General features: G+C 41.4%; 5 protein-coding genes across 5 annotated transcripts; all 5 read right to left on the bottom strand.

Annotated features, from left to right (window-relative positions):
- Window positions 1-393: 393 nt before the first annotated feature.
- LOC140237072 (uncharacterized) lies at window positions 394-861 on the bottom strand. The gene has a single exon (XM_072317012.1). It carries the CDS (start codon window positions 859-861, stop codon window positions 394-396), a length of 468 nt encoding a protein of 155 aa, XP_072173113.1.
- A 5978-nt stretch (window positions 862-6839) lies between these two features.
- LOC140237071 (uncharacterized) lies at window positions 6840-7289 on the bottom strand. The gene has a single exon (XM_072317011.1). It carries the CDS (start codon window positions 7287-7289, stop codon window positions 6840-6842), a length of 450 nt encoding a protein of 149 aa, XP_072173112.1.
- Window positions 7290-7709: 420 nt separating this feature from the next.
- LOC140237070 (uncharacterized) lies at window positions 7710-8051 on the bottom strand. Its single transcript, XM_072317010.1, has one exon. It carries the CDS (start codon window positions 8049-8051, stop codon window positions 7710-7712), a length of 342 nt encoding a protein of 113 aa, XP_072173111.1.
- A 42-nt stretch (window positions 8052-8093) lies between these two features.
- Window positions 8094-8858, bottom strand: LOC140237069 (uncharacterized). The gene has a single exon (XM_072317009.1). The coding sequence runs from the start codon at window positions 8856-8858 to the stop codon at window positions 8094-8096; it is 765 nt and encodes a 254-aa protein (XP_072173110.1).
- Window positions 8859-9022: 164 nt separating this feature from the next.
- On the bottom strand, window positions 9023-10110 carry LOC140237067 (uncharacterized). The gene is made up of 2 exons (XM_072317007.1): window positions 9702-10110; window positions 9023-9150 (listed from the first exon to the last, which is right to left on the bottom strand). The coding sequence occupies exons 1-2, from the start codon at window positions 10108-10110 to the stop codon at window positions 9023-9025; spliced, it is 537 nt and encodes a 178-aa protein (XP_072173108.1).
- Window positions 10111-13993: the final 3883 nt, after the last annotated feature.

The raw sequence follows: 13993 nt of genomic DNA, 5'->3' as shown, positions 1-13993 counted from the left end.
AGGTAAGAGAAAAGAAAACTAAATTATTTTGTAGCAGGGCTGTATGCAAACCACTCCAATTAAAATATGTCTGAAAATGCAGACAGCATATAGCAATGAGAGAAAAAAAATGCAGAGAAGAACAAAGAAGAGATGGCCACTACATAAGCATAATTATATCGCTTAAATCAAAGGCAAAATTAAAATAGACAAAAGAAAATATCTGTATTAAAGGCAAAGCATTGGATGGCCTAACAGGTTGCATACACAGAGAGTATAGTCACTGTCTAGCAGGCCATCATGAGTAGCAAACCACAAACATACAACATCCAAATTCCTGCCATTCTTTGGGGATTACTCCAATGCGAAAACAATCGAGACTCTGGTTAGGCTTTCAGAGAAAGGAGTTTAAAGTTACACTCCGAAGTATGGAGCTCCTCCATTTCCTCTCCACTGGCCAGCATAGAAACGAAGCTTGACTCCTTTCTTGTACAGCTCTTGTACCTCCTTTGCATGCTTCCTTTTAGTTTCCAGATCGCGCTTGGATAAGTCGTCGGTCACATAGTATTTTTCCTCTTGGAGGGCCTGGCGGGAGGCTTTCATGATCTGAACCTTCTCCCGGTAGGAGAGCGTCTTAAAAATAATATGCCGAGGTCGATCGCCCTTCTTCCCATCCCGGTGGGCACGCTCCACTTTAATGTCAGCTTTGAATTTGGTACGAAGGATGTTCTCCACTATTTCAATGCAATCCTCCTCCTCACTGCGCGACTCAGGGATGCCAACGAATCGGCAGTTATTCCGCCTGGAGAACCTTTCTGCCTTGTTCACTTCCGCCTCTTGATGTGCAAGTTTCTGTTGAACCTCTAAGTAGGCCTTCTCCATTTTCACCAACCTTCCTTCTAGTTCGTTGTTTTTCTTTTCTAGGTCGTCGATCCTCAGGCCTTCAAATTCGAGTCCCCTTTCCACCTTCTTAACACTTTCAACCACTGATCTGACTGCCTTGTCCAGCCGCTTTGGAATGTCGCCATTGCCTCTTTAACATATCTCGCCAAGGCAGCAGTGGATGGGGCTTGGCCGAGCTCACCAAAGTCGAAATCTCCACTCTCGGTATTCACATCATCTGGCACAGCTGGGCCGACAGCTCCGGCTTCATGGCTGGCTGGGGTAGCCATGTTAGGGTTGAGATTTTCAATGCTTTCATCAACCTCCTTCTCGCTCTGTTTTACGGTTTTCCTTCGATTTCTTCCGGGCATTGTGGCTGGAGACAACACTTAGACAGCAGACAAATCCACTATTATAACAAAGGCTAGAAGAAAAGTAGCATCTATAAATAATAAGAACATCTAGGAGGAGTGGTTCATATTAGCTGTTGGTTAGACCACGGTCATTTCTCAACTCATTGTGCAACGGATTGTTGAATTTCAATTCTGAAAATGCAAAATCTCTGTCGCGTGGGAGGGGGATACCCATTCCGCACCCTTCCAACCATATAAATAGCAGACTTGGGGGATTGACAAATTTCAGAATATTTCATCAAAAAGCATGTTTGATATCTGCCACTTGAGTTCAAATATATTCAAAAGTTCCCTCATCCTCTTTGATTCATCTTTCCCCCTCTCGGTTCCTACCAACATATTAACAAGACTCGACACATTTGGGGACTGACAATTTTTCGGAGTATTTCAAAGAAGTGTGCATCAGATCGTTCTATTTCAATTCTAAAAATGCAAAAGCTCCGCCGTGTGAGAAGGGGCTACCCCCTCCAACACCCTCCCCCTGTCAACTTGGACCATGTATTACAATGCCTACACAGTGATGAACAATAAAGGCACTTTTCTCGTCTAAACGTTGTCAATTTCACAACTGAAAATGCGATATTTTTCGCCCATAACGGGGCGAATAATACACAGAAAATATACATTATTAAATTTATACACTAATATTTACTGAGTAAATTTAGTGTATAGCTGGTAGTCTCGCGTCCTCGAGTGTGCTCCCTGAAACATACCTTTAGTAAACTTTACATGTTTCCTCTTCTTCTATGCCTCTATGCTCATTTTTTTTGACCCCAACAGGGCATTTATTGCCTTCATAATTCAAAAATTTATATCACATTATACAAAAAGTGGAAAAAGAAAATACACTGAACTTAAAAAAAAACATTCTTGAGATTAAAAAGAAACCACGAACTATTCACACAATATACTTCATTTGCTTTGGTAAATTATAATGTGTTTTCTTACTATTCAGATCTTCCTCTATTCTTTTACAAATTTCTCTTTCAAACAAATGTTGCAAATTAGTTTCACGACATTCTTAACAGTATATATTTATAGATACACCAAAAGGCAATTGTCAAAAACAAATCTAATTCAATCTCTTTATGGGCTTTTAACCTTTTTGTTACCTCAAAATCAACATTATATATGATTTTAATTTTAACTGTTAGATACGAAAAGAAAATCTTATTTAATTTACACTCAATAAACGCATGTAGATAATCTTCATCTACACCGCAATGCTCACATTTTCCATCTCTTTTGATATGCCATCTGTACAAATTCTTTATTACTGGTAGTAGATTATACAAAATCCTAAAATTAAATTCTTTCAATTTGTTTTCTTTACAGTAACACAAGTTTCTTTTGAATATGTTCATCCAGTCAAATGATGAGTCGAATATCTTTTCCCAGTATATACAACATCTGTTACTATCGGGACAATGTGTACACAACAGTTTGTAAAACTGTTTGGTTGAAACATCTTGATTACTTCTTTCCTGCTTTCTTATTTCTATTCTTATTTTAGGAATTTCTAATGACCTATTATGAAACTTTATACATGATTCCGTATAATTGCTTATCCGTACTTTTGGGATAGCCTGGCGTAATAAGATATAACTTTTCTGTCGTTTATAAAGTTGAGACAGAATTTCTGGAATGGATATGAAATTACCATTTTTGAAAATGTCTTTAAAAAATACGATTCCACTTTGATACCAACCATCATAAAATAAAGTATTTTTATGAATAGTTACATTTTTATCATGCCATAAAATTTCATATTGTACTCCATGTACCATGGGTTGAAATTTAAAAAAATATATATTATTCTTTATCATTAACCAAGCTTCTAATATTTCAATATAAAACAATGGGAGTTGATCTTTACTTATCATTTTCATATTCAAACAATCCAAAGTGGAATTTAGCAACAATTCTAATCCATCAAAAAAGTTATACCAATAAAAACACATTTTACTCCATGTTCCTTTCGTTGCACCCATAGTGCGACCAAGCCATCTCAATCGGAAGCTGAGTTTTTGCTTCGATCATGTTAACGTCTCCTTTTTCAAACTCTTTAATCATAATAGTTTGTTTCACTTTTTCAGTTTTTGCTTGCCAAATAAAAGTGTATAACAAATGATCTTTTCAATATTTTCTCAGGAATTGTGTCAACCATAAGTATATGAAGTATCTGACTTAAAGCTATAGGTTTTTACAATAGTCAATCTACCAAAAAGAGTAGGTTTTCTTTTTCTCCAATTATCCAAAAGTCTTTGCTCATAATAACATAGAACAAATTGTATTGCTCGAACAATGCGATAACTTAATGAATGCATTTCATACGAATGGCAAAGTGAAAGTGGCTCGCTACCCTACCGTGGGAGGGGGTATCCCCTCCCCCCCCCCCCCCCGCTCGGTCGCTTCACTCAATCGCTGAGGATCTCACACCGTCACATTATAAACCCCCGTATGTTATAATTTTAGTCATTCACAGCCATTCTTTTTTTTTACTATGTTTAGTTCCCTAGAAATTTGATTTTAAATGTTCTGTAAACGCGACTTTTATACTCTGTTCTTACATAAAGTCCCTACCGTAGGGGGTATCCCCCTCCCAGACCCTCCACCGCTCGGACGCTTCGCTCCCTCGTGAGGATCTCACACCGTCACATTATGTGCCCCCGTATGTTATAATCATAGTCCTTCACCATTTTTTACCATGTTTAGTTCCCTAGAAATTTGATTTAAAATGCTCTGTAAACGCGACTTTTATACTCTGTTTTTACAAAAAGTCCCTACCGTGGGAGGGGGTATCCCCCTCCCACACCCTCCCCTCGCTTCTGACGTCATACGTATCTTACATCCCGGCCCCCTTAAATGTGAAACCTATATGAACATTTAACAACTCTGACTCTATGATGTTAACCCTTCTACGAAACACATTCCTCCTTTCTCCTGTGTTCCAAATTATGATAACAGTGTACTTTACAACAACTCATTATTCCACTCATAGCCTTCATTAAGTGAAATTCTATCTGATATCATCATAGAACACCTTCGCATATAATAATACGAAACTGTGCATGACTAATGACGTGCAGCACCTTCATATTATATGTTGATACATTTTCCTACATAATGTATCTCAGAAAAACCATAAATCAACTTTCAACTTGCAAAACATAGAATTTATGAACACTTGGATTTGTCAAGCTCTTGGCTTATAATGCCTCTGTTATGCAGGTGCATACAAGTATGAACACTTGCATTATCAAAATCCTTTCTTAGTTATTAACACAGGTTTACACAGCTGTACATCAGCATATGTATATCAGCATACAACACTTTGACAAGTAGTTTGGCAAACTTAAAACTCACATGAACCTTGCCTCAGAAAAGAAACTTTGGAATTTCTTTGTTATCACCACATCTGTACATCAGTATACCAGTGCAACAATTTGCCTAATGTTACTATCTTCAAAAGAGAAACGTTGGAATGGCGTTATATCCATCAATTGTTGCAAACTGCCAAATAACAACCATGAGATATGACTCATCTCGAATACACTTCACGTACACAATGTACAACATATATAATCAGTTATCTTGTGAACCTGCATAAAGTCTGGTAGAGAGTTATTTGTGTTCGCTGTAATGAACAAAAGGTGAGTTCGCAGTAAAGGTGGCATTCATTTCCACTTGTCTGATAGCTTGAAAGAAATGAATCCCCGCGACAAAGAAATCCGCGTAATTGTCACAAATGATCTCCTTCACGAATTATGTCAAACACTCAAACCTTTAGCGATATCACAACACAATCCGATGATAATATCATCTCTGAGAAAGGCTGAATCTTGTGTTTTCCATCCAACGTGACACAAAATTACGTCATTTCATATCGCGATTATATCACAAATTGAGCTCCACATGATATTTCCACAATGCGAATATATCACAGCTTGATCATCACACAATAGTTTCACAACGCGAATATTACATGTCGCCATTATAACACAAACTGAACATCACACTATATCTTCACGCCGTGACCGTTGATATCCACTTGGCAATCACAAACGCCTTAACACATATGACACCTTTCTCGCGAACGCTATGTGTGACACGCTATCACAATATTGGCTGATTCATCACAGATCCCAAATGAGCTCCATTAATCATCTCCTTCCAAGATCATGCATAACTTGGAAATCGGTCGCACGATAACGCTGTTTCTCGTCTTGATTGCTGCGCTACGGACGAGACCTTGGTCGTCAGGCATGGTTCTGGTCACTCTCCTCAGCAACCACGAATTCCGCAGTGTGTTTCCATCAGCGACCAAAACTAGGTCGCCAACTTGAAGATTGCGTCGCGATGGTAACCACCTAATTCTTTCCTGTAGTTGAGGCAGGTACTCTTTCGTCCAGCGCCTCCAGAAGACATCCGCCAGATATTGAGCTCGTCGCCATCTCCGCCGGGAGAACATCTGTTCTGTCAGACACCGTCGGTGGCAGCTGCGGATTCCTGTTGAGCAGCAGCAGGTGGTTATGAGTAAGGGCCTCGACATCGTTTACATCATCAGAGACCTTTGTAATCGGCCTGCTGTTAATGATAATCTCCACCTCACACAGCAACGTAGACAGAGTTTCATCGAAGAGGATTTGCTGTTTCGTCAAAGTAAGGATTACTTTACTCACAGTCCGTATCTGTCTCTCCCAAACTCCGCCAAAGTGCGAGGCTCCAGGTGGATTAAAAAGGTCTACTTGATGTTCTGCTGCTGAAGTTGACTGTCTAGGTAAGCAAGATTCCATCCTGCTATTGCTTTCCGCAGCTCTCTCTCTCTCTCTGCTCCCACCAGATTAATTCCATTGTCTGATCGAATCTCTTTAGCAATGAACCTCCTTATAGCATTGATACAGGAGTCAGTGTCGAGGGATCTGCCATTTCTAGGTGGATTGCTCTCACAGCTAACTTCATATCGTTTCACAATGCTACGGCCCCTTTTTACTTCTAAGGGACCAAAGTAGTCCATACCTACTCTTGTGAAAGGTGGTTCATCTGGTCTCAATCTGTCCTCCGGCAGATCAGCCATCTCTGCTGCATGACCTTTGCCCTCTCTCTTCTGCAAGGAACATATCTGCTTAGCATTCTCCTGACAGCAGCGCCTGCCTTGGGGAGCCAATACTTCTCGTGAAGAACTGCCAAGATATGGTCTTTACCCACATGACCTGATTTCTCATGTACCTCTCGCAGGATCAGGTCTGATACGTGACTTCCTCTGGAAAGGATGACAGGGGGTTTTGAATGAAGTGGGAGTGATGATCTACGAAGTCTCCCACCCACTCTGAGTAGGCCATCCTCCATCTTTGGGTCTAGCTTGTAGATCTGGCTAGATCTTTTCACCTTCCCATCAGCTTCAGACAGATGTTGTACTTCTTCTTTGTATGATCTATTCTATTCATACTGCAGGATCTGCACCTCTGCCTCTTGTAGATCATCGAGAACAATCTTTGTGAAATTTTGATCATTTTCCACACATTTCTGTCCTTTTTTCATCCTTCGGGTGAACTTTAGTATCCATCACACTGCCCTCTTCAATCTGTACCATGAAGAATAGTGGTTCAGCAAATTCTCCACTGGATTCTCCTGTATCATGGTAGAGAATGTACCGGCATTACCTTTAGCTGTTTTCACCTCCAGCTCATCTGATATCACCTCCTTCAGATCTGCAGGTGCAGCGGGCCACTCAGTTTCGTCGGACAAGAGATAGGCAGGTCCTTTTAGCCATCTTCCACCTAGCTTGCCTGGTGGTAAGCCACGTGATACGTCGTCAGCTGGATTTCTGTCTGTGTCGACATGTCTCCACTGCTCAGGCTTAGAACCATCATGAATGGTGGCGATCCTGTTCGCTACAAATGTTCGAAAACGTCTGTCTTCACTGTTGATGTAATGGAGCACTATTGTGCTATCTGTCCAAAAGACCGAATCCCTGAGAGGGAAGTCTAATTCTTTCCTTATCTTCCTATCCATTGTACGACAGCCAGCGTTGCCGCCATGAGCTCTAAGCGTGGTACCGTCACCTTCTTGAGAGAAGCTAGTCTTGATTTAGCAAGAACGATGTTGCAGCGAACTTCTCCTTAAGCCGTTGCCATGCGCAGATAAGAAACAACACCACCATAGGCTGACTCAGACGCATGAGAGAAATGGTGTAGTTGGTACTCTTTCACCTCATCACAGGGTTTGAAACATCTGCTCACCCTCAAATTGCTCATCAGGGGGAGAGACTCTTTCCACTTCAGCCATCTAGCACGGTGTTCGTCTGGAACAGGATCATCAAATCCAATTTTGAGAGCCGTCAGTTCTTGCAGAATCTTCTTGGCATGTAGAACAAAGGGACTGGCATACCCCTAGGGGTCATAGATTGATGCGACCTCACATCCCAAGTCACTCCTAGAGCCCTTTTACCGACAGAGCACTGCGGTTCAAGTCAAGTCCCATAATGTCCTTGGCTCGATCTTCTTCAGGTACTGACTCAATGACAGCTGGACTGTTACTAATCCGCTTAGTCAGTCGAAATCCTCCCTTCTTGAGGAGAGCCACGAGCTCAGCTACAAGCTTGATTGCATCATCATTAGTTGAACACGAGAGAAGGCAATCATCTACGTAAAAATTACGCATCACAGCACCAACTGCCTCTTGAGAAAATTCAGTCTTGTGGTCTGCAGCTGTATGTCTGAGGGCGAAACTGCAAACACTCGGACTCCATGTCCCACCAAACAGGTGTACGCACATCCTGTAAACTCTCGGATGTTCACTCAGGTCTCCTTTCGGCCATCACAGGAAGTGAAGGAAATCTCTCTGCTCACAGGGAACTCTCACCTGATGAAACATTGCTTTAATGTCTCCCATTATGGCGACTTGTTCTTGTTGAAATCTCAGCAAAACTCCAAGCAGATTGTTTGTCACATCTGGTCCCTGAAGTACTACGTCATTTAGAGAAGTCCCATTACACTTCGATGCACAATAAAACACGATCCTCGTCTTCTCTGGTTTGTTGGGGTTGAAGACGGGATGATGAGGCAAGTGCCAAACGGCTTTGTCTTTCTCAGGATCTTGGTTGGGAGCCTCTTTAGCATAGCCTTCTGTCAGCAAGGCTGTCATCTCTTCAGTATACTTGTCATGGAGACAGTTATCTCTTCCCAGCCTTCTCTTCAGCGACGCCAGCCTGTTTTCTGCCACTTTGATGTTATTCGGTAGATCTTCTGCTCCTTTCCGAAAAGGGATGGGAAGTTCATGGTGACCATCATCTCTGGTGACCTTATCACCCCAGACCTTTAATGCCTTCTTGTCACTGACAGACATACTCCTTTCTTCATCATGAAGGTAGTCACTTCCTTCAAGCTTCCAGAACTTTGTAATCTGTCGTTCCAATGCCATGTCACCTGCATCAGAGATGAAATTTGATGAAGCTTGGAAGCTCTGCAAATCACTCCCCTTGTCGAGTGGTCCATTTAATGCCCATCCAAGCATTGTCTTTACCGCATAAACTTCACCAGGAGCACCTGCCTTGATTTCAAGAGGCATCAGCACTTCAGGCATATTTTGTCCAATAAGCATAGTCACTTGCTTGTCATCGATGAATGGAGTGTCAAGACCCGCAATATGAGAGGTGTTGGTATCTCGAGATGTCCTCTTCTTTGGCCATATTCACCACACTGATGTTCAAAGTTGGACGAGTGAGACATTCAACCTTCATCTCTTGGTCACCTAGCTGTGACTTCCTGAACCCTCAGAGTGACAGCTTCACACCTCATTGTGCTGTTGGATCTTTCCAAAGTCGACACCGAAACAACTTTGCATCTCCCTTTGACGTGGAGTTTGTCTGCAAATTCTTGAAGACAGAAGGAGTTGGTTGATCCTAAGTCCATAAGAGCATAAGTCTGACAGCTTTTTTTTTAACCATCTGGAGAAGTCACAGTCACAGGAACTATAGGCAGGGCTATCCTACGTTCCCCGGCCCCCCGGCATCACTACTGGCATGAGATGCAGCATCAGTAGTAGCACTTTCATCTGTTTGGGCAGCTGAATCAGTCTGGTCAGTTGCTCTCCTTGTTCGCTGTGATGATGAAGACTTCTCTGAAGAAGATATCATCTTCTTGCCGGTATGCAGAAACTTGGTATGTTTCTGTCCACATCCCTTGATTGTGCAGGTCTGGTTCAGCGTGCACCGTGATGACATATGTACCGATAAAAGACAATTAAAGTATAGCCTTTTCTCACGCGCCAACTGAAATCGTTCATCCGGCTTCATACTCTTGAATGTGTCACAGCCAAACAAACTATGTCTCTTCTGTCATAAAACGCAGGCAGGTGCAGTCATCGTTGCTGAAAATGACTTCAAAGAATCATTCCTTGTCTTGATACTCTGCCCCGTCTTGTTACCTTGTCCTGTTTTGTGTCCACCTTGAACCAAGGCTCCAAAAATAGGGTCGTTGAGTTCCTCAGCTGCTACCATGATGAACTCGACAGCATCACAAATGTTCCGTGAACGACCCATGTCTCGGATTGTCTTCACATGGCGTAACCAGCGAGACTTCAGGTGAAATGGTAAACGCTCGATGACCTTCACCAGTTCACTGCGACTACTCATTTCATGGAGCATTCCAAGAGCTGTCAATGTCTCAGCACAAGTCTTCAGCTGATCTGCAAAATCTCTCAGACGTTTAGGATTGTTCTGGATAGCAGGACCCTCCGTTACTTTCTTAATCCAGGCATCACTGACTTTGTAGTTGTTGCCAAACCGGTCTGCAAGCAGTGTTCTGGCATGGAGGTAACCATCATCTGGATGCATCATAATTGTTATCCAGTGATGAACTACCAACGATGCTGTCGAAAGACTTCATGAACTCGAAGAACTTCAACGGGTTGCCATCAAATGTCATGATGTAGCACTGGAAATCGTAATCGGGTCTCCAACAGTTGTTGGTGCTGTTTCTGTCCCTGCTGTAGATGATGAAGGAAGTAATTGTCCATCATACTAGCAGTCGAAGAGGTTGGCAGAAGTCCCACACGACTTTGAATGGTAGTATCGTTACCACTGGAGTTGGCTGCAGCACTATCTACTGCTGATGCCATTCTCACAGGTTTCTCAGATGGTGACATTTTACCTGAAAGTTCCGCTGAATCATCCGTGGATGCAATCTTGACCAAAGAAGGCTGAAATTCAACCTTGACATTGATGTCGCCATGTCCATCAGGCTTAGAGGAAGTGTCAAAATGCTTACTCGAAGCATCGTCGTCATAATGCTGCTTGTAGACTGCTTCCTCTGCTTCAACTACCCTCAGTTTTGTTCTCAGCAGCAGAGCATTTTTCCTTTGCCTGAGTCTCAATTCCTCCAATTCAATCTCTTGTTGTTCTTCAAGAGTAGCCATCTCTGCTGCTAAGGCAGCTGTCTTTGCCTTTGTTCTAAGTATGGAGCTTGTTGACATGGTTGAACTACCCCGCTGGCTAGCAGAGTCTTCTGGGTTGATAATGTCCACACTATCCAATTTTGCATCGTCCATCTTAGCTGAATTGTCCAGCATTTTACTCTCTGGACAGCGTCCTGTTGCTCGGCTGCATGACCGGTACTCATGATGGAGGATGACGATGAAGTTGTCGTTGAACTTTATGTGGCTAGTAGATGCTCACATCCACCTCACTCCACTGCAATTCTCAGAACATCCAACTAAGACACCAATATGTTAACACCGAGTCGACGTTTACTTCCATCAGCATACAACTCGCAGGCTGCCAAGTGACAAGGTTCAACCTTGATTTGATGACAGAAAAATAAAAACTCAATGAGTATCATGAACAGTGAATAACTGTGCTTTCACTGCTAATATACACTAATCATATCTGGATACATTCAAATACCCAGTATTCAAATTAATCTGATGTATACCCTTACTTCATTATCAATGTGCATGTCCTGTAGAAACCTATACTGTATCTGCAATCATTGTTTGCCGTAACAAATTACTGTTACCTTTACTTTCTTATTATACATATGCATGCCCCCTAAAGACCTACACATCAGCAGTCACTGTCTCTCTTGACTTGAACTACACCTGTATGTGAATAAATTACTAAACCTGTTACTGTGTACACTGATAACTGTACTCTTTTTTGTGTGTTTCTCTATGAAATTGAACTATTGACCCTGACCTACTTTCTTGCACGACTCTGTTCTGCAAAGATCCAATCACTACTCTATGCATGTGCACTGTTTACACAACACCGTTTGCTAGTTATATCTATTATTGAAAACTAGTCTAAACTCTCATTATACGCCTCTCAACAATTGAAATAAGTAACTGCGTTCATTACAACGTATGTACATCTTATTCACGTCTTCACAATACACATTGTATGCCACTTGCTTCGTTTGAGCAGACAGTCAATACATACAAGATGTAGTACCATATTACATGTGTGCAATAACGTACGTCAACCAAGCAAATCTCCATACACATCGACTCATTTTCTGACACAGATTTCATACACATATACAACTGTCATTTGTTGTACTTTGATAGATAATTCCGGAATGTTTCAATTCTTATAATTTGCATCATCTGGCTACTTACGATATTGGGCCTTTTTCAAAACTATGAGAAATTGCAGCTGGAATCAAGACAAGTCATCTCAACGACGTGTGACTACTGGCAGTAAAATTATAGCGCCCTCTACGTGCAAACTCAATAAACCAGTCTCAGCCCTCGCTTCTGACGTCATACGTATCTTACAAGGTCGATAGATCTAGCACATCTCGAGCTCAACGAAAATCTGCATACGCGCGTACCATGACAACTGCCACATTTCTATGACAAATTTGCTCTCAGCCAATCAGATGCAAGGATTTCAGTAGCTTGTCACATCTATGACAACGAGATCGCGAGTCTACTTGTCGAAATTCTAGACCTAGTAGACGCTCTAGTCTACAGCAAAGAGTATGCAGTGTACGGTAAGTACAAACGACCCGCCTGTAACGTCACTTAGGCCTATATATTGGTTAGAAAGATCTCAATACTGTCGTACTCGGTGCTATAGAATTAAACTCTTTACTTTCTGTAGAGGCCTACTAAACTATCAATTAGTATGTATTACCGAACTAGCTCTACGCAGGCCTACACACGTCAGAAATCACTGGTTTTCTCGCGTATTCTTTGGCAAGATTATGCATTGCACACAGACGCAGTTCCAGCGCTCGGTTACTTGCCCTTGCTGGCGATGGCTTGATGGGCGGGCGGGCGGGCCGAGGCGCCGGGCGCGCAGGGTGGGATTGGGACTGCTGTCTAGGTGTTTGCGTGCAGCAGTCGCGTAAGCAATGCATGCCGATCGTGAATTTCATGCAAAGAAAAGACCCTAACTAGATGAAAAGAAACGTAACCAAATGTTAGAGAAAGTGAGCAGTTAACAGACAAACATTTGTGTCAAGACCCCAGCTAGACTAGGAAAGTGTGACACTCATCTTTCTTCTGTAAATTGCCTTACAATTGAGTCTACCTTGACTGTTGCTACTTAAAGGTGATTTTTTTTATCAACTATAAAGTTATCGTGGATTTGGAGTGGTTGTGAAAACTTAAAGTTGATTTTGGAGGAAGTTAAAGTTGATTTCAACTTTGGGTCTCTTGATAAAACGGACTTGAAGTTGATTTGGAAGTTAATCATTGAGTAATGGGCTTAGAATTGATTTGAGAGGTTAATCATAGATTATCTTGAGTTAAAGTTAATTTTATCTTTTGAGAAAACGGGGCCCTGGTCAATTGACTTCGTCGTTCATAGTCACAGTATATCAGACTATAAATATATAGTTCAGCTATGTTGTGTAACCGCCAAAAATAATCCTCAATATCAAGATATTTACATTCAAGATATACCAATAGTGTAGCAAACATACAACTAATACATTCCTTCAACTTGCTGTGTCGGTGCGTCTTGCTGACAGTGGATTTTTTGTTGCTAAAAATGGAATATCAGTTTAGATTGAGTAAAATGTGTTTTTATTTCACTCAGACTGGTTATTCGTACCGATCCCAACTGGAAAAAAGCAGTTAGCTACGTTGCCAGATGGGTCGATGGCCGTGTACTTCAAAGCGGTCCATCCGATCCGGAACGTATCACCTGGTTGGTAGTTTGATGTCACGGTAACAAATCCGGAGTTATCCGAGGCGGTCGGTTCTGTCCAAGTGGCTGTTGAAGACAAACTTTCTACACGACGCGGACAACCCCTGATCGCTGGTGCCTCAATATCTGTATGAGCCATATTTATTTATTTATTGTATTTTTTATATTTTTTTTTTATTTATCAATTTCAATTTCTTTTAAGCTTTTCCGTTAGCTAACTGATCTAGCAAAGGGGACCTGGTCACATTATGTACAAATAAAGATGTCATGAGCAGCATAACAAAATGTACAATGAAATAAGTTACAACAAATCCACTACAAATTCTAAAATACGAAACAAGCATACAGGCAAACTCCATTATCAATACAATTACAACTTTATTGGGCAATTATGAAAGTTTTACCACTACACCTGAAATACTGAGTATATATGTCATTCATACATCTAGAGATTCCGTAAATTTGTAAATCGCTTTAATATATATATTTTCTGGAGAAAATTAGATCTTTGTTCACAAGGGAGAAACCATCATTGCATCTTGATTTCTGGTTTACATTTTCT

The sequence above is a fragment of the Diadema setosum genome, chromosome 13, assembly GCF_964275005.1.
Source record: "Diadema setosum chromosome 13, eeDiaSeto1, whole genome shotgun sequence".
Taxonomy (NCBI): Eukaryota; Metazoa; Echinodermata; class Echinoidea; order Diadematoida; family Diadematidae; genus Diadema; species Diadema setosum.
Note: the sequence above shows the minus strand (reverse complement) of the source record. Positions and strands in the feature narration are given on the sequence as shown.

Bases quoted from the DNA above. Each gene is read 5' to 3' on its own strand.
- LOC140237072 (XM_072317012.1), bottom strand. From the start codon at position 861: ATGGAGAAGGCCTACTTAGAGGTTCAACAGAAACTTGCACATCAAGAG.
- LOC140237071 (XM_072317011.1), bottom strand. From the start codon at position 7,289: ATGGATAGGAAGATAAGGAAAGAATTAGACTTCCCTCTCAGGGATTCG.
- LOC140237070 (XM_072317010.1), bottom strand. From the start codon at position 8,051: ATGTGCGTACACCTGTTTGGTGGGACATGGAGTCCGAGTGTTTGCAGT.
- LOC140237069 (XM_072317009.1), bottom strand. From the start codon at position 8,858: ATGCCTGAAGTGCTGATGCCTCTTGAAATCAAGGCAGGTGCTCCTGGT.
- LOC140237067 (XM_072317007.1), bottom strand. From the start codon at position 10,110: ATGCATCCAGATGATGGTTACCTCCATGCCAGAACACTGCTTGCAGAC. The intron at 9,151-9,701 runs GTAACAAGACGG...TCTGTCTTCAAG, and splicing joins TGGACACAAAACAGGACAAG to AATTTGCAGACAAACTCCAC.